This window comes from Phasianus colchicus, chromosome 10 (genome assembly GCF_987193195.1).
Source record: "Phasianus colchicus chromosome 10, bPhaCol1.hap1.1, whole genome shotgun sequence".
Taxonomy (NCBI): Eukaryota; Metazoa; Chordata; class Aves; order Galliformes; family Phasianidae; genus Phasianus; species Phasianus colchicus.
The window spans coordinates 24529915-24549475 of record NC_143445.1 but is presented as its reverse complement, the minus strand read 5'-3'; the positions used below and the strand labels follow the sequence as shown (position 1 = coordinate 24549475).

General features: G+C 53.0%; 1 protein-coding gene across 1 annotated transcript in view; it reads right to left on the bottom strand.

Annotated features, from left to right (window-relative positions):
• Nucleotides 1-4680: 4680 nt before the first annotated feature.
• LOC149916677 (uncharacterized) overlaps nucleotides 4681-19561 on the bottom strand; it is a 193402-nt gene continuing 178521 nt past the window's right edge. Inside the window, exon 4 of the mRNA XM_090147765.1 lies at nucleotides 4681-5223. Within this exon, the coding sequence (XP_090003891.1) occupies nucleotides 5053-5223 (171 nt within the window). The 3' untranslated portion in view covers nucleotides 4681-5052. The remainder of the gene's footprint in view (nucleotides 5224-19561) is intronic.

The window sequence follows — 19561 nt, the reverse complement described above, 5'->3', positions numbered from 1 at the left end:
GCCAACAGGCGGCCCTGGTTCTGGGCTTTGTGCAGAGCCAGGCTTTGTCCCAGTCCAAGCAAGAGGCTCTTGCTGTTGCAGCGGATGGCACTGCCTGGCGGGGCGATGCCGTTTAGCACAGGGAGCACAAAAAGTCTTTAGGCAGGATTCCCACTGGGATAAGTTTGTATAATTTTTCCAAGACTGGGAACAAACATTAACGCAATTTTCTTCCTTCAGAGCAGTTTTAAAGTCACTCATAGTGTGAGAGCATTTTCCTCCTTGGAGACTGGACTTTGCTCCTCTGTGCAGTTCCACTTATTCACCTGGTGACTGTGATTGTGAGCACGGTGTGCAGAGCTGGGGGCTTGCAGGGGTGGTAATCAACCAGGACAGCAAATCCTCTTGCTCAGAGGACAAGTTTATAGATTTGTTTTCACAAAATCAGTCCACTGCAGCAGCCTACCCTCATCCCCATCCCAATGGTTTGTTGCTTAAAATCTTACAGGAAAAATGTAATTTTCTCTATTCTCTTCTAGCAAGATGAAAATTTTCTTCTGCAAAAACATGTATACCCAAAGCTGTGGCTTGTCCATTTGAATTACAGATCTGCAAAGGAAGCCTGTGAAACAATCCTACTTTCATTCCATTCTGAGTGTGACTAGATTTCCCAGTTTAAAAATAAATTTACGCCAATTAAGAGCTCCTTGAATCTAGAAAGAACACATACATTCGAGATATTCCTCCCTAAAATAAACGTATTGCTTTAATAAGCTATCTCCTGGGTTTTAGGATATTCAAGCAAAAGTGTGCTTCCCAGGGGCCCATCTCACCAGACGTCAGCCACCTTGGTTTATAAGTTAAAAATCAAAATATGAGTTTGGTTTGAAATATATAAAGTGCTCATTTTTCCTGTGTTCATGCTCAATTTGATATTGTCAGGGAGAAAAAAAGGGTCCTTGACAGAACGGATTATTTGAGGAATGGTTAATGCTAATACAAACCTTCCACTAACGAGGATGTTTAAAATTGTTTTTTAATATGCCTTTAATGACCTCAGCTCCTCATACCTACCTCCTCGCTTCCAAAACTGTTTGCACTGTCCCCAATAACACTCAGCGGAAAGCTGTCGCTCCTGCCTAAATCCTTACTTAGGTTGGATGCTATGCCTCCGTTAGACAGGGTCACGAGGTCACGATCGATTTTGGAGGCCACCTGGAGAGCCCAGGCCGTGAACTGACTCAAAAAATTTATATCAGAGCGGGAGCGGCCCACCTCCCAGGGCTGAGCCCGCGCTAAGGCCCGGCCGCGGGACGGAGCCTGCAGCCCCGGCGCGGGGAGAGGCCAGAGTTGTTGACCCCGCGCGCTGACCCCTTCAAACTTCAGGAGAATTTTTCTGGCAGTTACCACGGTGACTGGGCACTCCAAGCTTATCCTTCTTACCACAGGAAAAAAAAAAAAAAAATTAAGAGGGGAAAAAAAAAACATGTTAAAACCTACCTCGTAGAGATGTCTATCACGAAGCAAACATGTAAATGTTTTAATTGTTTGCTTCTCTCCGTGGGCTGCTCTGGTTCCAGCTACAGCATCCGAAGCTGCCGGCAAGAAATCGGTTTGGCTGAAAACATTTCGGCTTCTGGAAAAGCAATGTTCAATGGACTTAGCACTTCTAAAGTCTGCCTGTGGTCACGAGTGGCACGCTAAGGGGCTTATTGTGAAATCATTTTTATTTTTTCTTTCTATATCTGTCTCCAAATTATTGCCATTTTTTATCAAATTCAGAACAAACTGAGGAAAGGCTCAGGAAGGGATTCCAGCTGCCTTCAGCTTTTCTCCAGTTAAGAACTAACAGCCTGACGACAGCACTGAGCATGCAGTGGTCTCTTCAGAAGAGGCTGCGTAACTCACTTAATGCACCATGAAATATTATTTAACAAATGCAAAGGAAGAAAAAAAAAAAGAAAAGTTGTCAGACACTGTTACTGTTGTTTTTTTCAGGTACTTTGAACATGACCCATTTCTCACTTATAAAATGTCCCAGGTAAGCAAGTTCCCATGATGCTGACTGAAATGCACCAAGGGGGTCAGGAAGTGCACTGAGTAAACAAGAAAACAAAGTGCACTCTATTCCTAAAACATTAGGGGAAAACTGTTGCTGCTTAATTTCCAAGCAACCCTGTACAACAGATGAAGCTTTTATGCAAATTTTTCAAGTGTTCCTATACTTAAAGAGCACTTTCTGAAAGGGAGCGCAGACCAGCACGCAGTGTTAGTGGGGAAAAACCCGCTTAGGGCTTCCGATGGCCAACCTTCCATCAGCATCCCCACGCTGTTGTGGGCTGCCTGCTTCTGGACTACAGCTGAACAGGGGTTTAATGGTTGAAAGTTTCACATCATCTGGTCTCACGCGCAGTCTGGAATATCTCTGTCAGTTTTGCAGAGTTGAATAGAAATATTCAGATGTGTTCTGCCAGTGCTCAGGGCTGAGGTGGCTGAGGGGGCTGCAGAGGTGGCTCTGGCACAACACGGTTGTGTTGCCTCAGCTCCTGTGGATGGAAAATAATGCAGGTTTGTGTGTTAGAAGCAAACTGCACACATCTGCTGTTTTGTCCAGATTCATTTTTCATTTCCACTAGAAGGAAGAGAACAAGGAAGGCCAGCATGTGTGCACCAACCAACATTTTTTAAAAAGTGAATATGGAAATTGCAAAGGACTTTTCCTCCACTCAGAACTGGTTAAATTGCTCTGAAACATCATACGCCTCAATTCCAAATAGATACATAGACATGTGGTAATATCATTCAGTGGTTTTGAATTAACCATGAAAACAAATTAAAAACACTTAGAGATTGTTTTCCTATTATTAGACAAAGGCTAAGCCTCTCCTTAAGAGACGAATTTTTTCATTTGTGCTTTTATTGTGGCTAAACAAGGTGGTTTCATGTTTTCCCCTTTTTTTTCCGCATGAAATAATCTAAGCTGAAACAATCAGGTGGCTGATTAATAGGCCAGTGGGAAGAACAGAAGTGTCTGTTACATTTTATTTTTCGCACTCTTTTTCAACAGCCCTGTATATACAAGCATGTGCTTTTCAATTAGATAGCATGATTTATGAAGTCATGCTCAGGGCTCGCCAGGTTGTTGACTCAGATTAGAGCTATGATGCCAGCTCACTCCCTGGTGACAAACACTGACTGTCCTTCCCGCAGCCAGGCACCCCTGGCAGCCTTATTAAAAGATCTTGTGGTTGGCAGAGTGCTGAGCAGGAAATGAGGTCCCCTCCGGTTCGGGACGGAGATGACTGGAGTTACAGAAAGCTGGAAAGCAAAACCAGGACCTCCTGAGTCACAGCCTTCCAGCTCCCAGGACCCCACGGTTCCTGGCACACCTGCACCCCCTGCACACCCCCTGTCTCTCCAGGAGCCCCCCGGGAGCTTTGGGTCCGGCTGAGGCCAGACAGCAACTCCACATGGGAGAGGAGAAATGAGGGCACAGCTGCCCCTGTTGTCCCCCCATGTCCCAGCCTGGCCTCAAAGCTCAGCACCCTCCACAGGGACACTTCCCTGCTCGGTCCCAGCTGGAAGGTTTTGGCACATCTTGGGGTGTTTTGCTAGCTGTGTTACAGCAAGGCATTTATCTCAGCCTGTGGCTTGGGGATCTTTTGTGTGGCCTCCTCTCTTCTAGGAATTCCATGTATAAATCACTGGAAAGCAGGAAATCTGTAAGCCCTGGTGGGAAGCTCATGCTAGGTTTGGCTCAGACAGCTGAAGACCACAGAGCATCTCATCCTGTAGGTGATGCAGCAAGCCAACACTTGACCTGAAATGGGGGATCCCAACCCCTATTCCAAGGGTTTCTAAGGCAGCACCAGGCCTCTGGAAATCAGTTAGAAACTTGCTGGATTTATGGGAAAGGGCTCCCTGATGCTCCCTGTGTAACACTTTCAGTTTGAATTTCCTCAGTGCAATAGAAACAATAATATTTAGACCATTTGGGGCTGAGATTATTGCTCTAATAAATTGTTTTGGGTTTTTTTTTTTATTGGTTCATTGTGGCAAATAAGCCCCCGATTGATTTTTCTCCTAATCAGCATGGAGAATGCATTTCGCTGTAATTAAATCCTGTGTAACTGGGCACTCTGTGTTCGCTTGTCTCAGAGCTCGCCGTGCTATGAGATACAGCACATCAAACACCGCACTGTACGCGATAGGCACCCTGCCAGCCCGGCAGCGATTATGCGAGCTCGCCTTCCGTGTGCTTACAAATGAGAGGAGCCGGAGCACGTATGGAGCAGCGCGCATCGCTTGGGAGACGTAGGAAAGTTATCAGGGGAGGAAGACGGACAGAGGGAAGGTTCAGTCCTCTCCCATCCCAGCCCGTCCCGCGGCACCGAGCCCGGCTCTGGGCTTGAATCGGAGGCCTCAAAGCGGGGAGCGAGCGGCGGCCGCGGGCGGGGGGCGGCGGGGGCGGCTCTCGGCCCCGCAGCGCTCTGGGGAGCTCCGGCCGCATCCTGCCCGCTCAGCGTGCTGCTGCTCGCCGGCCCCCGGCCGCGGGGAAGCAGCCCGGCGGATAATTACCCCTCGCTGCAATCCGCAGAGCTGGCCTAATCCGAAAGCTCAAGTGCCCGTAAGTAAAACTTCAGGAAAAGTTATTGAAACTGACAAATACAGGGTGACAAATAATCAATAAAAGCCCAGTCCGACATCCTTTATTGTTTCCAGGCACTAACAGCAAGTAATGAAACCTCGGCGAAGACGGGGGGTGGGGTTGGGAGGGAGCGGCAGAACCCGGAGCTGGGCTGCCGCTTGGACAGCCCCCAGCAGACCCAGCACGGAGGGATCCCGAGGAAGGGGCCGGGGGGGGTTGGGGGGGGAGATCAAAGTGTCCCCCGTTCCCCGAAAGGCGCCGGGATGAGATGAGCTCGGAGCGGCCGCTGCTCCGTGCGCGCACCTGCGCGGGTCCCCGAGCGCCGCGATCCGCTCTCGGCAATAAATGACAGGAGCGGGGACACGACGCGCTGCCGCTCATTAGCATCCCGGGCCCGGGTTTGCAACGCCGCAGTTTCTAAAGTTTCAGCGGAAGACGCCGGGCAAGATAAATCTGTGCTGTCGTTTCTCTCCCTTTCTGTCTCTCCGAATTAAGTTCTGATCTATCAGTTGAAACAGCGGCCAGAAAGTTGATTCGCTTTCTGTTAGGATTTCGGGTTCAACTGGGGGCTCCTCCCGTGGCTTTAAGCTTTTGAGCTGTGTAAATGAACGGCAGTGTCACATAATCGATAGGAAAAACTCAGCTGTCACAGATCCGAAAGCAGCCTCCCGCCGCAGCAATAACGTGATGTGGCATTTCAAAGTTTGGGAACGTGCTGGCTGTGCGCGGGGCGAGGCGGGGGGGGGGGGGGGGCGCACACCGACCGCAGCTCTGCCAGCACCTCCACCCCCCCCCCAGACACACACACTCGCTCCTGCACTGCTGGAGAAGTTTCTCAACTTTGTCGTTAGGGTGGGGGGGGTGACCCAGAACAAATCCCGGTGTCAACGTGGCCTCACCGAAGCGCCCGTGTCGTCCTCCCCCACCAAGCTTCCCTACGCCCTCCCTCTTCCCCCCCCTCGGCCTCCAAGACGTGCCCATCTGGAGCACGCACCGTGAGAGCAACTGTGACCATCAGTCACTAAAAGCCACACGCTCCAGTGGGCCGGGGATAAAACGAAGTCCTGGTGACGCCTGGTTAAACCACTGACCCTCCTGCCAGCGCTGGAAAGGGATGGGGGAGTGTGGGGGGGAAGGCGTTCGGGCAAGCCCCTCCCAGCAACCCCAACTTCGGAGAGATTGAGTTGGAGCTGTGTGGGGAAATCAGCGTCACCGGGCAGAGAGGGCAGTGCCGGGCTGAGGGACCATGGAGCTGACCTCCAGGGGACACTCGGCAGAGCCCCCCCAGCTCCCTCCGTGCCCCAGGCACCCAATGTAAACAGGGATGGCAGAAACAGGGCAGCCTCATGGGCACAGATTTTCCACTAAAACCTTTTATTTTATTGATGAGAAGGACCAACCTGTGAGCAGGGGATGAGGAGTTGGGAGGCTTCCCTGCTCTCAATCCCCATCCCGTGCTGCACAGCCCTGTTTAGCTGTGCACACACGCGAGAAAACAACACGGGCAGCACACAGCTCACATGCACTCGGGGAGGGCTTTAGCTTCAAATTAGGAAGCCCTCTCAGATGAGCGATAAGTTCTCTTTGGTCAGACAGCAGTGTTTGATCGTATCTTTGTGTTTTTGTCCCCACCACAAAGGCACCTGCAGGCTGAATCAAGAAATGGGATTTCAGATCCTTTGATTTGACATAGGGAAACCGTTGCATTTGTAATATTATAACACTCTAAAAGGAAAAAATGAAACCTCTGTAGCTGAGACAAGAAGTGTGCTTAAGTACCACTACATTTCAATCCCCATTTGGATATAATTTAAGTCTCCTCTGGCTTACAGTAATGTACTCTCCAACCTTGAGGCTATCCAAAAGGAGGGATTTAATGAGGCTGAGTTTATACACGTATATAATTTAGAGGCTTCGCTGTAGCTGCAAGATCACAATTGGTACATGTGTAGTGCAAAGGAGCTGAAATCCCATCCAGGGACCAAGTTGCTTATGTCTGAAGGAGCTGTCATTTCCAGCAGGGGGGACACAATGAGAAGGCCAGGAGCGATGGAGCTCTGATCTCCACCAAGGAGAGATAACCACCTGATTAAAATGGGCCTCTTGTTCCCCCGTCACTTGATCGTCGTGTGAACTTCCCTTATTTACAATTATAGGCAATGAGAGAGTTACCCAGACTGCAGTACACCTATAGCTTGGGGTTTATCCCTCCCTTTGTTATCAGGACCAGCTCTAGGGCAGTTTTGTGGACTGCTCACAACAAGGGAGCACAGAAGTGCTCTGAAGAATGGAGGTGATCCGTACATTCAGGGCCACACATATGAGCACCACACATACAGCCCCTCTGGGATCCGAGCAAAGGGGCTGAGCCCAGGTAAAGCCCAATCAAACCAGGCTGCTCACAGCCCTCAAACATGTGTATGTACCACCAGAAAGCAAAGGGTCATCACACTGAAATGCCACATCATGCTCAGTACCTCCTCATTTTGGGGCAGTCTGAAGCACAGACAAGGACCAACAGCCCCGGGCAGCAACAAACATCTCTGCTGAGATGTGCTTCACTTCCTTCTCCATCTTAATATTAAATGGCACAGTGTTTGCCAGATTATTATCCCACTATTGCTTGTGCATTTGTCTCTTATGTCTAGTGTCTGTCATTACACAAAGCATTTTGAAGAGCTAATTTCAAAAGACAGAAAGTCTACACTTACTATAAAAGTCATTAAATTAGCATGACAAGCATAAAGTTCCTACGTTATAATTTGGTTATGGATCTGAAATCTCTCCTGCTCTCTCTCTCCACTTGAAGGATGAAGGCTGCAGCGAGGCATGGACACCAGTGAGGACAACTGAGCCAGTGTGCACATGGGGAACAGGGGAGAGGTGCGGGTTCCTTGGCATGGCAGTGGGTGAAAGAAAGGTCTCTCATTTCCATCATGGCTCCCAGCAGCCAGAGAAAGGGCTGATCTGATGGTTTCCTGGCACAACAAGTGGGAACACAACTTAAATCCATCCTGATGAATTTCACATTCATTAACAGGTTGCTTGAAGAGCAGGCAGCACTCTTGCTTTTCAGATGCAACTAAATGCTGAGATGGGAAGATGTGTTATTCAAGCAGCCATTGGCTGCTTGTGCTAAAGCTGCAATGCATCCCATTTATTTGAATTGCTTCTTCATTCTGGAAGAAAGCTGAGGAAGGGCGGGAGAGAGGAGAGGTACTTCTACCATCCCTGTGTGCACCTGCACTGCCTGAGCACACCAACCTCAGAGGCTGCAGAACATCCCCAAATACTGCCAGGACCACGATTGCACACAATGCAGCCATGTGAGAGCATGCAGCTCTTCCTGGCTGCAGAGGCACCTCCAGGACACGTTGCATTTCGATGAGAAAATGAGAGAACAGCCAGGGCACTCCAACCTGGTGCTGGCAGGAGACACTGCCCTGGTGGTTATTTAGGCACAAAATCTGCTGTCAACTTTTTTTTCCCACCAACACGGTGTGTCCGTATGGGCTGATTTGTTTGCTTTCAACCAGGCACGCTGCGAGTCTTGGAAGCCCTACATTTACCTTTTCTTCTTTAAGCACTTTAATTATCATCACTGACCTGTTGGGCATATCTACGGTATCGATGTCCTTTTTACATGGTTGCCTTCCCTTTCTCTGCATGTTTCTGCCATTTAACACTTGCTACCTTTGCCATTAGAGTCCTAGAGTGACCCCCATGGGTATCTTTGAAAGAAAGCCCCTCTGCATTCCTGCACTGTCTCCTTACCCAAGTAATAGCAAAGGGACCATTCAGACACATGGACCACACTGAAGCATTAATTAGGCTGATGAAATCCATAGAAATGTATGGATTCAGCATAATCGAGTTTCTTCTGCTGACTATAGTTAAGGAGTACGTGAGCAGCTGGGAGAATAGAAAGTACTGTTAGGGTGAAGTCATGCATGTAATTGAGTATATTTAACATAACCATTTTAATGATCGGTGATTAAAAGTGCATCCACTTAAATTGTATACCTCTGCAATTTGTCCATATCAACTTTAGAGCAGACACAAAGGAAAGGTCGTCATATAAATTTATAAACAAGATCCCTCCCTGGGCTGTGCGGGGCCGTGGCTGCGAGGTGGCGGCGAAGGGCCTGAGGCGATGCGATGTGCGATGTGAGTGAGTCCCTGCCTCGGCCCCTTCCTCTCCCAGGCACTCACAGCTCTGCAAGTGCATCAGCAGCGAGTTTTCTTCTCATCCGTAATTGTTTACAACAATTAGATCCCACGGGGGGGAGAAAAAAAAAAAAAAAAAAAAAAAAAAAACGGCATTTCTTTCCCTCATGTATTAAAGGAGTACCTTTCCCCTCGCTTGGCAATATTAGGGGCGTGTGTGTGGGGAGGAATCTTGCAATAAAACCTCGCCAAAGAGCTGCTGGACACCCAGCAAAAAAGTGATGGAAATCGACGCTCCCCCCGCGCTGAGCAGAGGTGTCGGGGCGGTTCAGGCCGCGCGGGCAGTGAGGGCAGTGCGGGTGTGGCCGTCCCGCAGACCCCCACCATGGGAACGAGGGGAGTCGGTCCCTCCGGGCCCACGCGCTGGGAAGGCCGGGAGCCTCCCTCGCCTATTCAGCCTGCCCTGGCCGGTCGCAGCGAATAAATAGAGTCATTGTGGAGCCCATCCACAAACCGACCGGGCTCCCTCCCCCATCCCCTCTGCCCCCCCCCCCGGCCATTTATGCCCAAGCGCACACGAATCCGCGACCGCTTTGCTCCGAGCGGAGCCCAAACTTTTCTCCCCATCAGTGCGCGGCGCCGGTGGGAAAGGTTTCCCCGCGTCTGTACGGGACGTGAGCCGGTGCGGGGAGGGGGTAGCCCGGGGCAGGACCCGACTCGCCGCAGATAACGGTTCCCGGCGGCCAGATGCGCTCGGCAGCCCCAAATCGGGAGCAGAGCTTCACTTAAGCCGACGGTGGCGAACCGAAGGCGCGGCGGTGCCCCGCTCCGAGCAGCGCTGGGAGGGGAAGCGCGTTCGGGGCCGGCGCTGGGCGTGCGGGAGAACTCGCTGCCTTGAAAGCGTATTTTCCTTCCAGCGATGGTGGCACTTAAATGATAATGTGGGCAATGAAACCGGGCAGATTTATATCTTTTGGAAAGTAGGACGAGCCAGATGGTAATAGCGTCATTAACAAACAAACTTCGGATCCGCAAGTGAAGCTTGAAATTGGGAAAGAGATCTGGAGAACAAAAGGAGCTGCTGTTGAAGGGGAAAAAAAAGAGTCCCTCTTCTGCCGGAGCACATTCTGGAGGGGCTGCTCCTGCCCGGCGCGAGATAATAAACGACGGCTTTTTCCTCCCCTGTTGCGACTGAGAAAGGACAGAGAAAACTTTTGCAATAGGCAAATGTGGCATTTATTTATGTGTAACCCTTTGTAGTTTCAAGTGTCCCAAATGGGCCTTTAATTCAGAGCCCCGGTTTGATACGGGAGGGATTGGTTCTCCCGAGTTTATTTTATAGAAACAAAGCGCCGCTTGTGGAAGCGGAAGGGCCAAAAGTTCAGTAATCATTTTTTTTTAATTCGTAGTAACGAATAAATATGAAAGGTTAAACGCTATGTGAAAGGACAGTAGAAACGTCTGCGGGATTCAGTGCGTCCCCGCTCCGCCATTCGTCCCTTCTGCTGCCACCCCCGGGCGCTGTTGCTGGCAGCGGGGGGGGGGCAGGCAGGAGCGGACTCCCCGACCCCCCTTTCGGGTTCTCTCCCCGGGCTCAGCCCCCGGCACGCGTTTCCGGGGGGAGGTGGGGGGGAACCGCAGCTCGGGGCGGTCGCCTCCCAAAGCCGCAGCGATGCAGATGCGCGGAGAGCTTTAGAAGATCCCCGCGAGCATCGCCCTTCCCGAGTAAAGTTGGTGGTGATTAAATGATTAATGATTTAAAAGATGCCTGTTAACAGCCCCGAGTTGAGAGACGCGGACCCACGCTCTAAAGTGAAATCTAACGTGATTTTTTTCTATGTGCTGGAGATCTTTAAAAGCCCCGAGGACTTACCCTTAAGGCATTATTCAAAGAAAAAAAACTGAGACTGGCGGTTCGTCACAGGCAATTGTAAAGGGTTTCAAAGGACCGATCAAACGAGTTGGAGAGTAATCTACATTAAAGTCCGGATGGCAGTGTTACAACATGCACCTGCAGGGTATTTGCTATCCGTGCCCCTTACAGAGCTACAAATCACCATTAAAGAAAGCTGCTTAAGCTTCCTCCTCGCTTCTAGAAAGACTTACTCGGGCTCCTTCACTTTGATATTTATACATCTTGTTATTGATAAGTGCGAGGCTCTGGGCTCCCTTCCCCCTTCCTCAACGTCCCGGTACCCCCGCCCCGATCTCTGGCTTTCGGGACGCACCCACGGAATCCACGCGTGGCCGAGACCCGGTCCCCCCACGCACCCCCCCTCCGTGCGGGAAGCAGCGCCCCGCGAGGAGCCGCGGAGGGCCGAAGCGTGGAGGGGGGACGTTTTTTTCTTCTTTATTTATTTTCTTTATTTTGTTCCCACCCGCCGGCGCGGCTCTCCCGGGCGGCCGCTGTCACCGGGGAGACCGGGGCAGCCCCGGCCGCATCGGCACGCTGCCCGGCCCGGAGGATTTTCTCACAGTTGCGGGAGGTGCAGACATGGAAATGAGCTCATTACGGAGAGGAGTGGCGGCAGCAGAAGCCCTCCCCGCCCCCGGCCCGGCTCGGCCTGGCCCGACCCGGCCCAGCGCAGCCCGAGGGCTCGGGGGCGGCTCCGTCCCGTTGCTGTTATTCGGGGAAGTTTCATCCACGGCCGTTCTCAGCCCCGCAGCGGGAGCCTGGCACGCCGCTGCCATCTGGGACAGCCCCACCGAGCCCGCCGGCCCCGCGGCCCCCACCCGCTGGGAGGCGACCGACCCGCTGCTACCCGCGTCAGGTGATGCCAAAGTTGCCAACTAAACCAACAAGCAGGGAAAGGTAAAACTAAACAAACAACTAAATAAAAAAATAGTAATAATCAAGATTTCTCCTCCAAAGGTCAATAGGCATCGAGGAGTCCCTTCCCCCGGCCGCAGGCAGGAATTGTGAGTCCGATTCACCGCATTCGTTGCTAGGAATCTCAGTGATCTGTGTTTCACCACTTGCCTCGAGTGGGTTCTCGCAACCAAACAAACACGAACTGCCCCGAGGCAGGGCAAGGGGCTGCGGGCCCGCGTTCCTGGGGCTGGGAATGGGAGCTCCTCCGAGCACGGCGGTGGGAGCGCAAGGGGACTGAGCCACAGTTTAACCGGCCTCTTCGTGTTAAAAAAAAAAAAAAAAAAAAAAAAGAGAGAGAGAGAGAGAGAGAGAGAGAAAATCTGCCGTATTTGTATGCCTGCCCCATCCCCTGACACCCCTGCTTGCGCAGAGGCCGACACACATCGCCCTAATCTCCTGCTGACGGTGCCCCGCGCGCATCAAAGCGCGCATTGTTAGGCGCCCGGGGGAACAACGGGACGGGGCAGGGGCTCGGCACCGCTGCCATCTCCCCTCGGCCAAAGTTTTCCAGATCACTCTTCCCAGCAGAACTGCCCTCTGAGAAGCGGGCTGGGCTGTAGGGTGAAGACTCCGCCGCGCAGGGCTCGCCCAGCCTCAAGCGCGAGGGAAAATTCCGCGCTGCGCCCGAAGCGCGCAGCCCGGCGGGTTCGGAGGGGATCGGGGCTACGCGTAGATCCGCGCAAAGAACGGCGCAACTTCCCCTCGGAGCCGTCCCGCGGGGTCCCCGATTCCCCCCCGGATTAGAGGCATCGCGAGTGCAGTCGGGAGCGTTTGGGCCGGTGTTGGGGGGAGGCCAAGCTGAGGGGCCCCGCAGAGCAGCGGGGGAAGCCCCCAGTGGGGTTCCGGGGGGGCCGTCCCATCGCACACCCCCGGGCCGGACAGGCCACGCCGTATTCCCTATGCAACTCGCAGACTCCTCCAAACTGTTGCAAACTCAGCTCCGGGCACGTCCGCGAAGCTGGCAGGAGGGTGACGAGACACCAACCCCCCCCTCCCCCCCGGGCTCCCCTCCCCTCCGCCGAGCCGAAAAACGCCCGCAGCTGCCCGGGGGGGCACGGGGAGAGCAGCGAGCGCTCCTCGGGCCAGGCGCTAATTTGGAGCTCGGAGGCTGCCAGCTGAGGGCTGGGTAGCAACCAGGGGAGAGGGGGTATTGCTGCGGGAAGATTTAGGTTGTTGCTAGGATGTGAGAACAAAAAATCTTCAATAAGTCGGGGAGGGGGGACGACGGGGCAGTGGGGGAGGAAGGGGGGTTACAAGGTTTGTCACAGGGAAAAGTGCAGACATCTGCTGGAACTTCCATATCTAAGCTGTTCATTTACAGGAGCCAACTTCTGAAATCTCCACAATTAGATCTGCATTGTTCTTTCTCAACAACACTGCCTAGAAAGAAAAGGTCTTCTCTGTCGGGGCCAATCCAACGAAGCGTTTGACGTTATTAAATAATAAAGCGATTGTGATTTACATTGTTGTTCAGAAAAAGGGCCAATTATCCACTGTTATGTTGCCATAAAGATCATATTAACTCGAATTAGTAATCAAACAATATGCTAGCGTTAAAAGTATAGAGCGGACAGCGCGAGCGGGCTTGTCTCATCCTCACTTGCGCTGGTAAAACCGGAGCGCACAAACACTGCGACAGGCGCGCAAACTTCGTCCTCAACGGGAGAGAAGTGAGCGAGGTGCCGGCGGGCCGGGCCCCCGTGTCGGCGCTTTGCAGCGAATTCGGAGCCACCCAAACCGCGGACTGGTTTTGTGTTTACAAATTAATCGTCCATAATATCGCAGAAAATGTTCCACAGCGCTCGGCGGATCGGGCGCTGTTTGGTCGGTGCGACGTTGGGTTTCGGATTGGCATTTTGAGGGCTTTTGGGGTTGGGTTAGGTTCGTTATTGTTGTTGTTATTATTATTATTATTATTATTATTACTCGGAACGATGTTTTTAAAAGATTTCAATCCGAAGACGAATCTCAGCGCCACCCAAACGCGGAGCCAGACGCATCCTTGCACTCCGCCAAACGTACTCCGCCATAATCAAATAATTATTTTTATTAAAGCAGTTATTAGGTTTATAACTCATTTGCCACTTAAATTTGTGCAACCAACCAAGGCGATCTAAATAGGTTTGAGTTGCCCCTTGGGTCCGGGATGTAAGCGGTAAGCAGGAGGATTAATTACGGGTGTGCGCAGCGCCGGGACACAAAGGCTGTGAGCAGCGCGGGGGCTGCGGTGGGAGCGGCCGCCCCCGGTACGGAACCGCCCGGAGGGCACCGCGCGGCGCTGCGCAGCGCAGCGGGACCGGGGGAGCTGCCGGGGGGGCTCCCACTTGTTGGCTCCCACCTCCGCTGCCGGGTGATACTCCGGCGGCAGAGACCCGTTTGGAAACGTCCCGAAAACGAAGTGAGAACCGTCCGTATTTTCTTTTTTCTTTTTTTTTTTTTTTTCTTTTCGTATCAATATTATCTTTTCCCTTACGCCTCGCCAAGATCCGCTCTTTTGTGCTCGGGGTGACGAGAGCTGACCCCTGGGAACGCGCTGCAGCACCCACCGGAATCTGCCTGATTTCCACCGTCATCTGCCGCGATCACGTCGCGTTACAGCGTGTGTGAGGGGGGTCGGGTTCGCTGTCAGCCTCTCCCGTTTAGCGGTGATCAGGCAAGGAGTGCCTTTGCCAAATCGTTCCAGAAGCTGACGCTGTTTGTTACCACGATTGGGGGGGGATGTGGGTGGGAGAACTTTCACAGTAACGTGGCTCTTTAGAAGCAAACAGAGCAATTTTCCCCGGCGCAATGCATCAGCAGCTACAACCAAAAGAGCTTAACGTGTTTCTTGCAGGACGGGTGCGAGGAAGCAGCGGGTGCGGCGGCTGCTCCGGGCCGCCTCGAGGAGTCGGAGCGGTGCGCGGCCGCTGTAGGACGGGGGGGGGGACGAGGGGGAGCACAGCCAGAGGCCCCGGGCTGTGCGGTCAGCGCTCACCCTGCGAGTTACTCCGAATAAAACTCGAGGAACCGAGTGTGTAACACTGGACTTCCTCCGAACAGATCGCCGGGAATAAAAAAAGCGATAATAATAATCATGATAAAGTGAAGGAAAGAAGCCAAGAAAAACCAATCTGCGCCGAATTAGTAGAACAGCAAAGTTTCTATCCGTGTATAAGGATAATATATTAAGCCAAAAAGGAGACAGGTTATCTCTAAACAGGATTAATATGCGTTCGTGTATAGGATTAGACCATCTCATCCATTTTAAAAACAGTGTCTCTCCTCCTCCCCACGCCATTTTATTATATATATTATTAAAAAAAAAAAAAAAAAAAAAACAAAAACAACTTTCCCTGTTCGGAGCTCTCAGAGAAGGCATTTTATTAATCGAGAGGCTTTTGTTCTTTCTTTTTCTTTTCTTTTTGCAATCGGACGCGGCTGATGGCCCGGTCTGAGCCGCCTTAGAAGGGACCGGGCCAGTCTGTAAAACCTGTGATCAAAACAGACCTGTCTTCAGAGCGAGCACAGCAGATTTAAATGTTGGTCAAAAGGAGTCACAACTGTTCATTAAAAGCGAACCCTAACTAGGGCTAATGTATAGCCATTTTGTGAGCTCAGGGCTGTGGAAAGAGGCGAAAAAAGTCTAAGTGTGAGCTGATGCCGTGCTGGCTGGCAGTGTGTGGTCTATTGTAGGGAATGTGCTTTTTCCACTGAACAGAGAGCCCCCCTCTTTTATTCCCCAGCTCTACTGCACCTGCACTGGATCAGGGAGCTACTGCCATTCACCACATCAACACAGAAGACATCTCTGACAGCACTCAATTCATTACATTTCTTCCTGCTTTTCAAACCAACACACAAGGGAAAAAAAAAAAAAAAAGAGTATTGCCAATCAGTGCCGGGGGGGCAGGGAAGAAATCTTACAATACTTGATATTCGCAACTCATTTCGGATTTCATTAGTCAGAAAGCTCACTCCTCACTCAGCCAGTCACAACTTTTTCCCTTTCTCCTTTCCGTCCCTGTGCGCTGTGGGGACGGCAGGAGGACGGGGATGGGGAGAGTGCCGCAGCAGTGCCGTCTCGGTGCCCCCCGGAGCCCCGGGCCGGGAGCTGATCCATAATTCATGGCAGAGGAGCTCTCGGGAGACGGGAAGAAAGGGCCCAAGAGAGCAAAGCGTCCCGGAGCGCTGCCGGCAATTCCCGTGCCCGTGTCGCCGCGGGGCACAGCCCGGGGACCGCGGCCACCCGGGGGGACACAGCGCGGCCGGGGACAGCGGGGGGCAAAGTTGGGGCCGGCGGAACTCTTCGGGGGGAGGTGGTGGTGGGTGGGGGGGGGTCTGGGAAACGGTCGGGTTTGTTTCTTCCCAAATCGTTTTTCAGAAGCATTTGCAAGCGAAAGAAACCGAGCCCGGGGTTTTAGATTCAGGCATTTGATCTCGCCGGATCCAGACATCTAATTAGAGTGGCCTCAACGATTGGAACGGTGTTAATTCCCATTGTTCCCCGCTCGGCTCTCGTGGCCCCGCACCGCTGGGTTACGCTCCTTTTCAAAACCGAGAGAAGAAATCTTTTTATTTTAGACCGATTATATAAATACATATGGATTCCTCCCCTCTCTGCGGCCCGTTTGCCTCTCTCCGACCAAAATGCACGCTCCTGGCTGCCGCTCCTCACACCCTGGGGCAGCCCCTCCGCGGGACTGAGCAGCCATCAATCCCGAGGAGCTTCTCTCCTACCTGAACAGCAGGAGGAAATCCGACTGCCTGCTGTCGGCTGCACCGCGTGTATCGATAAGGCGCTGCCGGCTCCTGCTCGGGACCCCGTGAACCTATCGGTTTCTTTACACCAAACCCCGCTCGGATGCGTGCTTTGGGAACACGGAGCGCTGCGACGGGAAAAGCCGCGAGCGCAGCGTAAAGTGGGGAGAACGGGGGCGAAGGCCGCGGAGCGCCGGCCCCACTCGCGGAGCGGCAGATTGCTTTTTGAGCTAAAACTAATAATTTCATAACTGATTCCCATTCAATCTGGCGCCGGTGACGTCACGGGGCATTAGCATACGAGGAGGGATGAAGCAGTGTGGCTGGAGTTGATAAGGTGCCTCCTGAGGAATTCGCCGCTTGTTTTAATACATTAATTATTTCTCTGTCTTCCGCAAGTTTGGCAATTTGTAAGGGCTTAAAGGACCCATCGCTCCGGGAGGACGGGCTGCAGCACTCTCCCGCCTGCCTCCGGGGCCGCTTTCCAGCTCCGAGCATCCCCGTCCGGGGGGGTCCCATCCCGGTCCCCCCCAGTGTAGGGCAGAGGCTCCTCTCCATCGACCGGAGGGGTTCCCCGCCCCCCCCCCCCCCTTCTCCCATTCATCACGTCTGTCTGCAAAAAGCGCCCTCGTGACGTCAGCAGCCCTAACCGCAGAGCGATGATGGGGTCACCGAGGTCCCGGGGGCGGGGGGGGCGGTGGGGGCCGGGCTTGCCCCGAGCTCCCCCTCTGCTCAGCGGGGAGGGACGCGCTGCGGGGACCCGTGGGGACGCAGCCCGGCTCCACAGCCCCCAGAGCCCCCCGGGACCGCCGTTACGGCCCACCGAGCTCCGCCCGACGGGGCGGCCCCCCGGATCCCGACGGGTACCGCTCGGCCCCACCACCCCCTGGCTCCCCTGAGTCAACAGCCTTGAAATAACCGCTCGGTTACTCGAGGCCGAGGGGCACTTGGAAGGAAGGAGAGACTTTTCAGTTGGGAGTGGAGAGGGGATGCAAACAAAGTAACTAGAAAGCTTACAAGAAGATAAAAAAATAACGAGGAAGGAGAAGAAATATAAAGGCGCCGTAAAAGAGCTGTACACCGGACTACGGCCCTGCGAGGAGCGGGACGGCGGCAACCGCAGCCCGACTCGGGCACAGACAGCCCCGGTACGACCCGCTCTGCCCCGGCTGCGCCCACGGAGATCCACTGGTGCCCGCGGGACTCCCAGCGCGGAACGACCCGTGCGGTGCGGCCGAGCCCATCTCCATCTGAACTTCTGCAAGTGGGAATGAAAAATCACGGCTCTTTTGGACGCCCCCTCCTCCTGCACGCACAGGCGCACACGCGCACAGATATGCGCATGCAAACACACACACACGCACACTCACACACACACGCTCTCCCACGGCTCAGCCACGCTCCCCCAGCAGCGCGGTGCCCCCCCGCCCCGGCCCCGTTTTTTTCCCCGCTCCCCCTGCAGTGCGGCACGGAACAGGCCTGCGCCCAAACGGAGCTCCGAGTTCGGCCCGCTCCGCGCCTGTCCGCTTCTCTCTGCGTTCTCACAGCCACATTTACAACTCTGAGAATTTCCATTCCTGTGTTTCCTATTTTTCTTTTTTTTCTCCCCCCACTCCCCGTTCCCCCTAAGTTTGTAAGCGAAAAAGCCCCCGCACTCACTTCAGCGCCGGACATCCTCGCCAAGTGAACTCGATTCCTCAAAAGCAAAACAGGACCAAACTTCTCGCATCCCCCGGGCCAGCGTTAGAAATCTGCTTTTAATTACCAAAACCCAACTAGCGGCGGTGCTAACTAGCGGACGATCAAACCGCAATCAAACTTCAATCTCTGAGCAGTTAGCTATAAACTGTCAGCAATTGAAAAGTAAACCCGGTGCACACAAAGGCTCTGTTTAATTTTCTCGTTGTAATGGCTCTAAATGAGGACCCCATCACTATGCAGTTAAGCGGTGTTGCTTGTCCCCCTGAGGCGCTGATCAGTTCTTTTTAATGTGAGAAAACTGGCAGCTCGAAGCCCGTCAATGGAGCTCCCACAACAAAAGTCCTGAAAAGCTGAATGAATTGGGTTTGTAATTACTGCTTCCCTCTCCCCCCTTGCAGCTTATCTCTTATTCATTCAACATATATTATTGTCACCTAATCGCACACTCCCAACATTTTTTTTTTTTTAGTATCTACTACTGCGGACATGTTTGTTGTAGAAATTAAACAAAATAACCCTCCTTCTGCTCCCCCTCCCCCCCCAGCGGTGTCAGGACCCGGCTGGGGCCAACGCGCGGCCTGGGGCTCAGCGCTCCTCTCGGGAATCCCGCACGCACTTTAGATTTTAATATTTGAGTTAGCTCGGGATTTAAATAACTGAAGTGTATCTAATCACACCTATCAGCAATGGGCCTCTTTCCTTCGGCGGACCCGCGTTATACACCGCTTCAATCGCGGAGCTATCCGCCCGCTCTGCTCTGCCGCACGTCGGGGCCGAGAAGCGGCTCACCCAGAGGGCCCGGGTCGCCGCGGGGGTCTCCCAGCACCGGCACCGACATCGGCACCTCCCCGGGCCGGCACAGCCCCGCGCTCCGGGGCCCGAGGTGTCTCTGCAGCCTCTCCTCGCTTCCCCCCCCTCGAGAACCGTCGGTTGCAGAAATAAGCGCCGCTATTACAATCGCATCTCCTAACAGTCTAAATAATTAATTGAACCATTGCTCTTTGACCCTCGGAAAGTCCAGTAGGGACCCGTTTGTAGTAATAATACCCCCGAATGAGCCCTTGTCAAATATTCATTTAGTGGTTAATGTGAGCGATGTCCCCCTGGGACGGGCTGTAATACCAGCTTCCCGGCTTTGGCAAGAAACCCCGCTAATCTACCTCTCCAGTTCCGCAAAATATTTTAACACCCCGGCCCTCAAACAGACGTAAAAAAAATCACAGGGGAAACTCTAATCTCATCCTCGGGCTCACTGCGACTCTGCACAACGTTGGCGAAATGTTACACCGACATTCATGGACCGCGCATCGCCCTGGGATGGAGCAAGCAGCAGTTTCCGAGGGGATGTCCGAAAGGGCTCCGAAAACAGGATAAAATCGCAGCCACGGGCTCCGCTATCCCCATCTCAGCTGCAATAAATGCCCGGGATAATGGCTGAGGTGTGAATGAGGTTACTT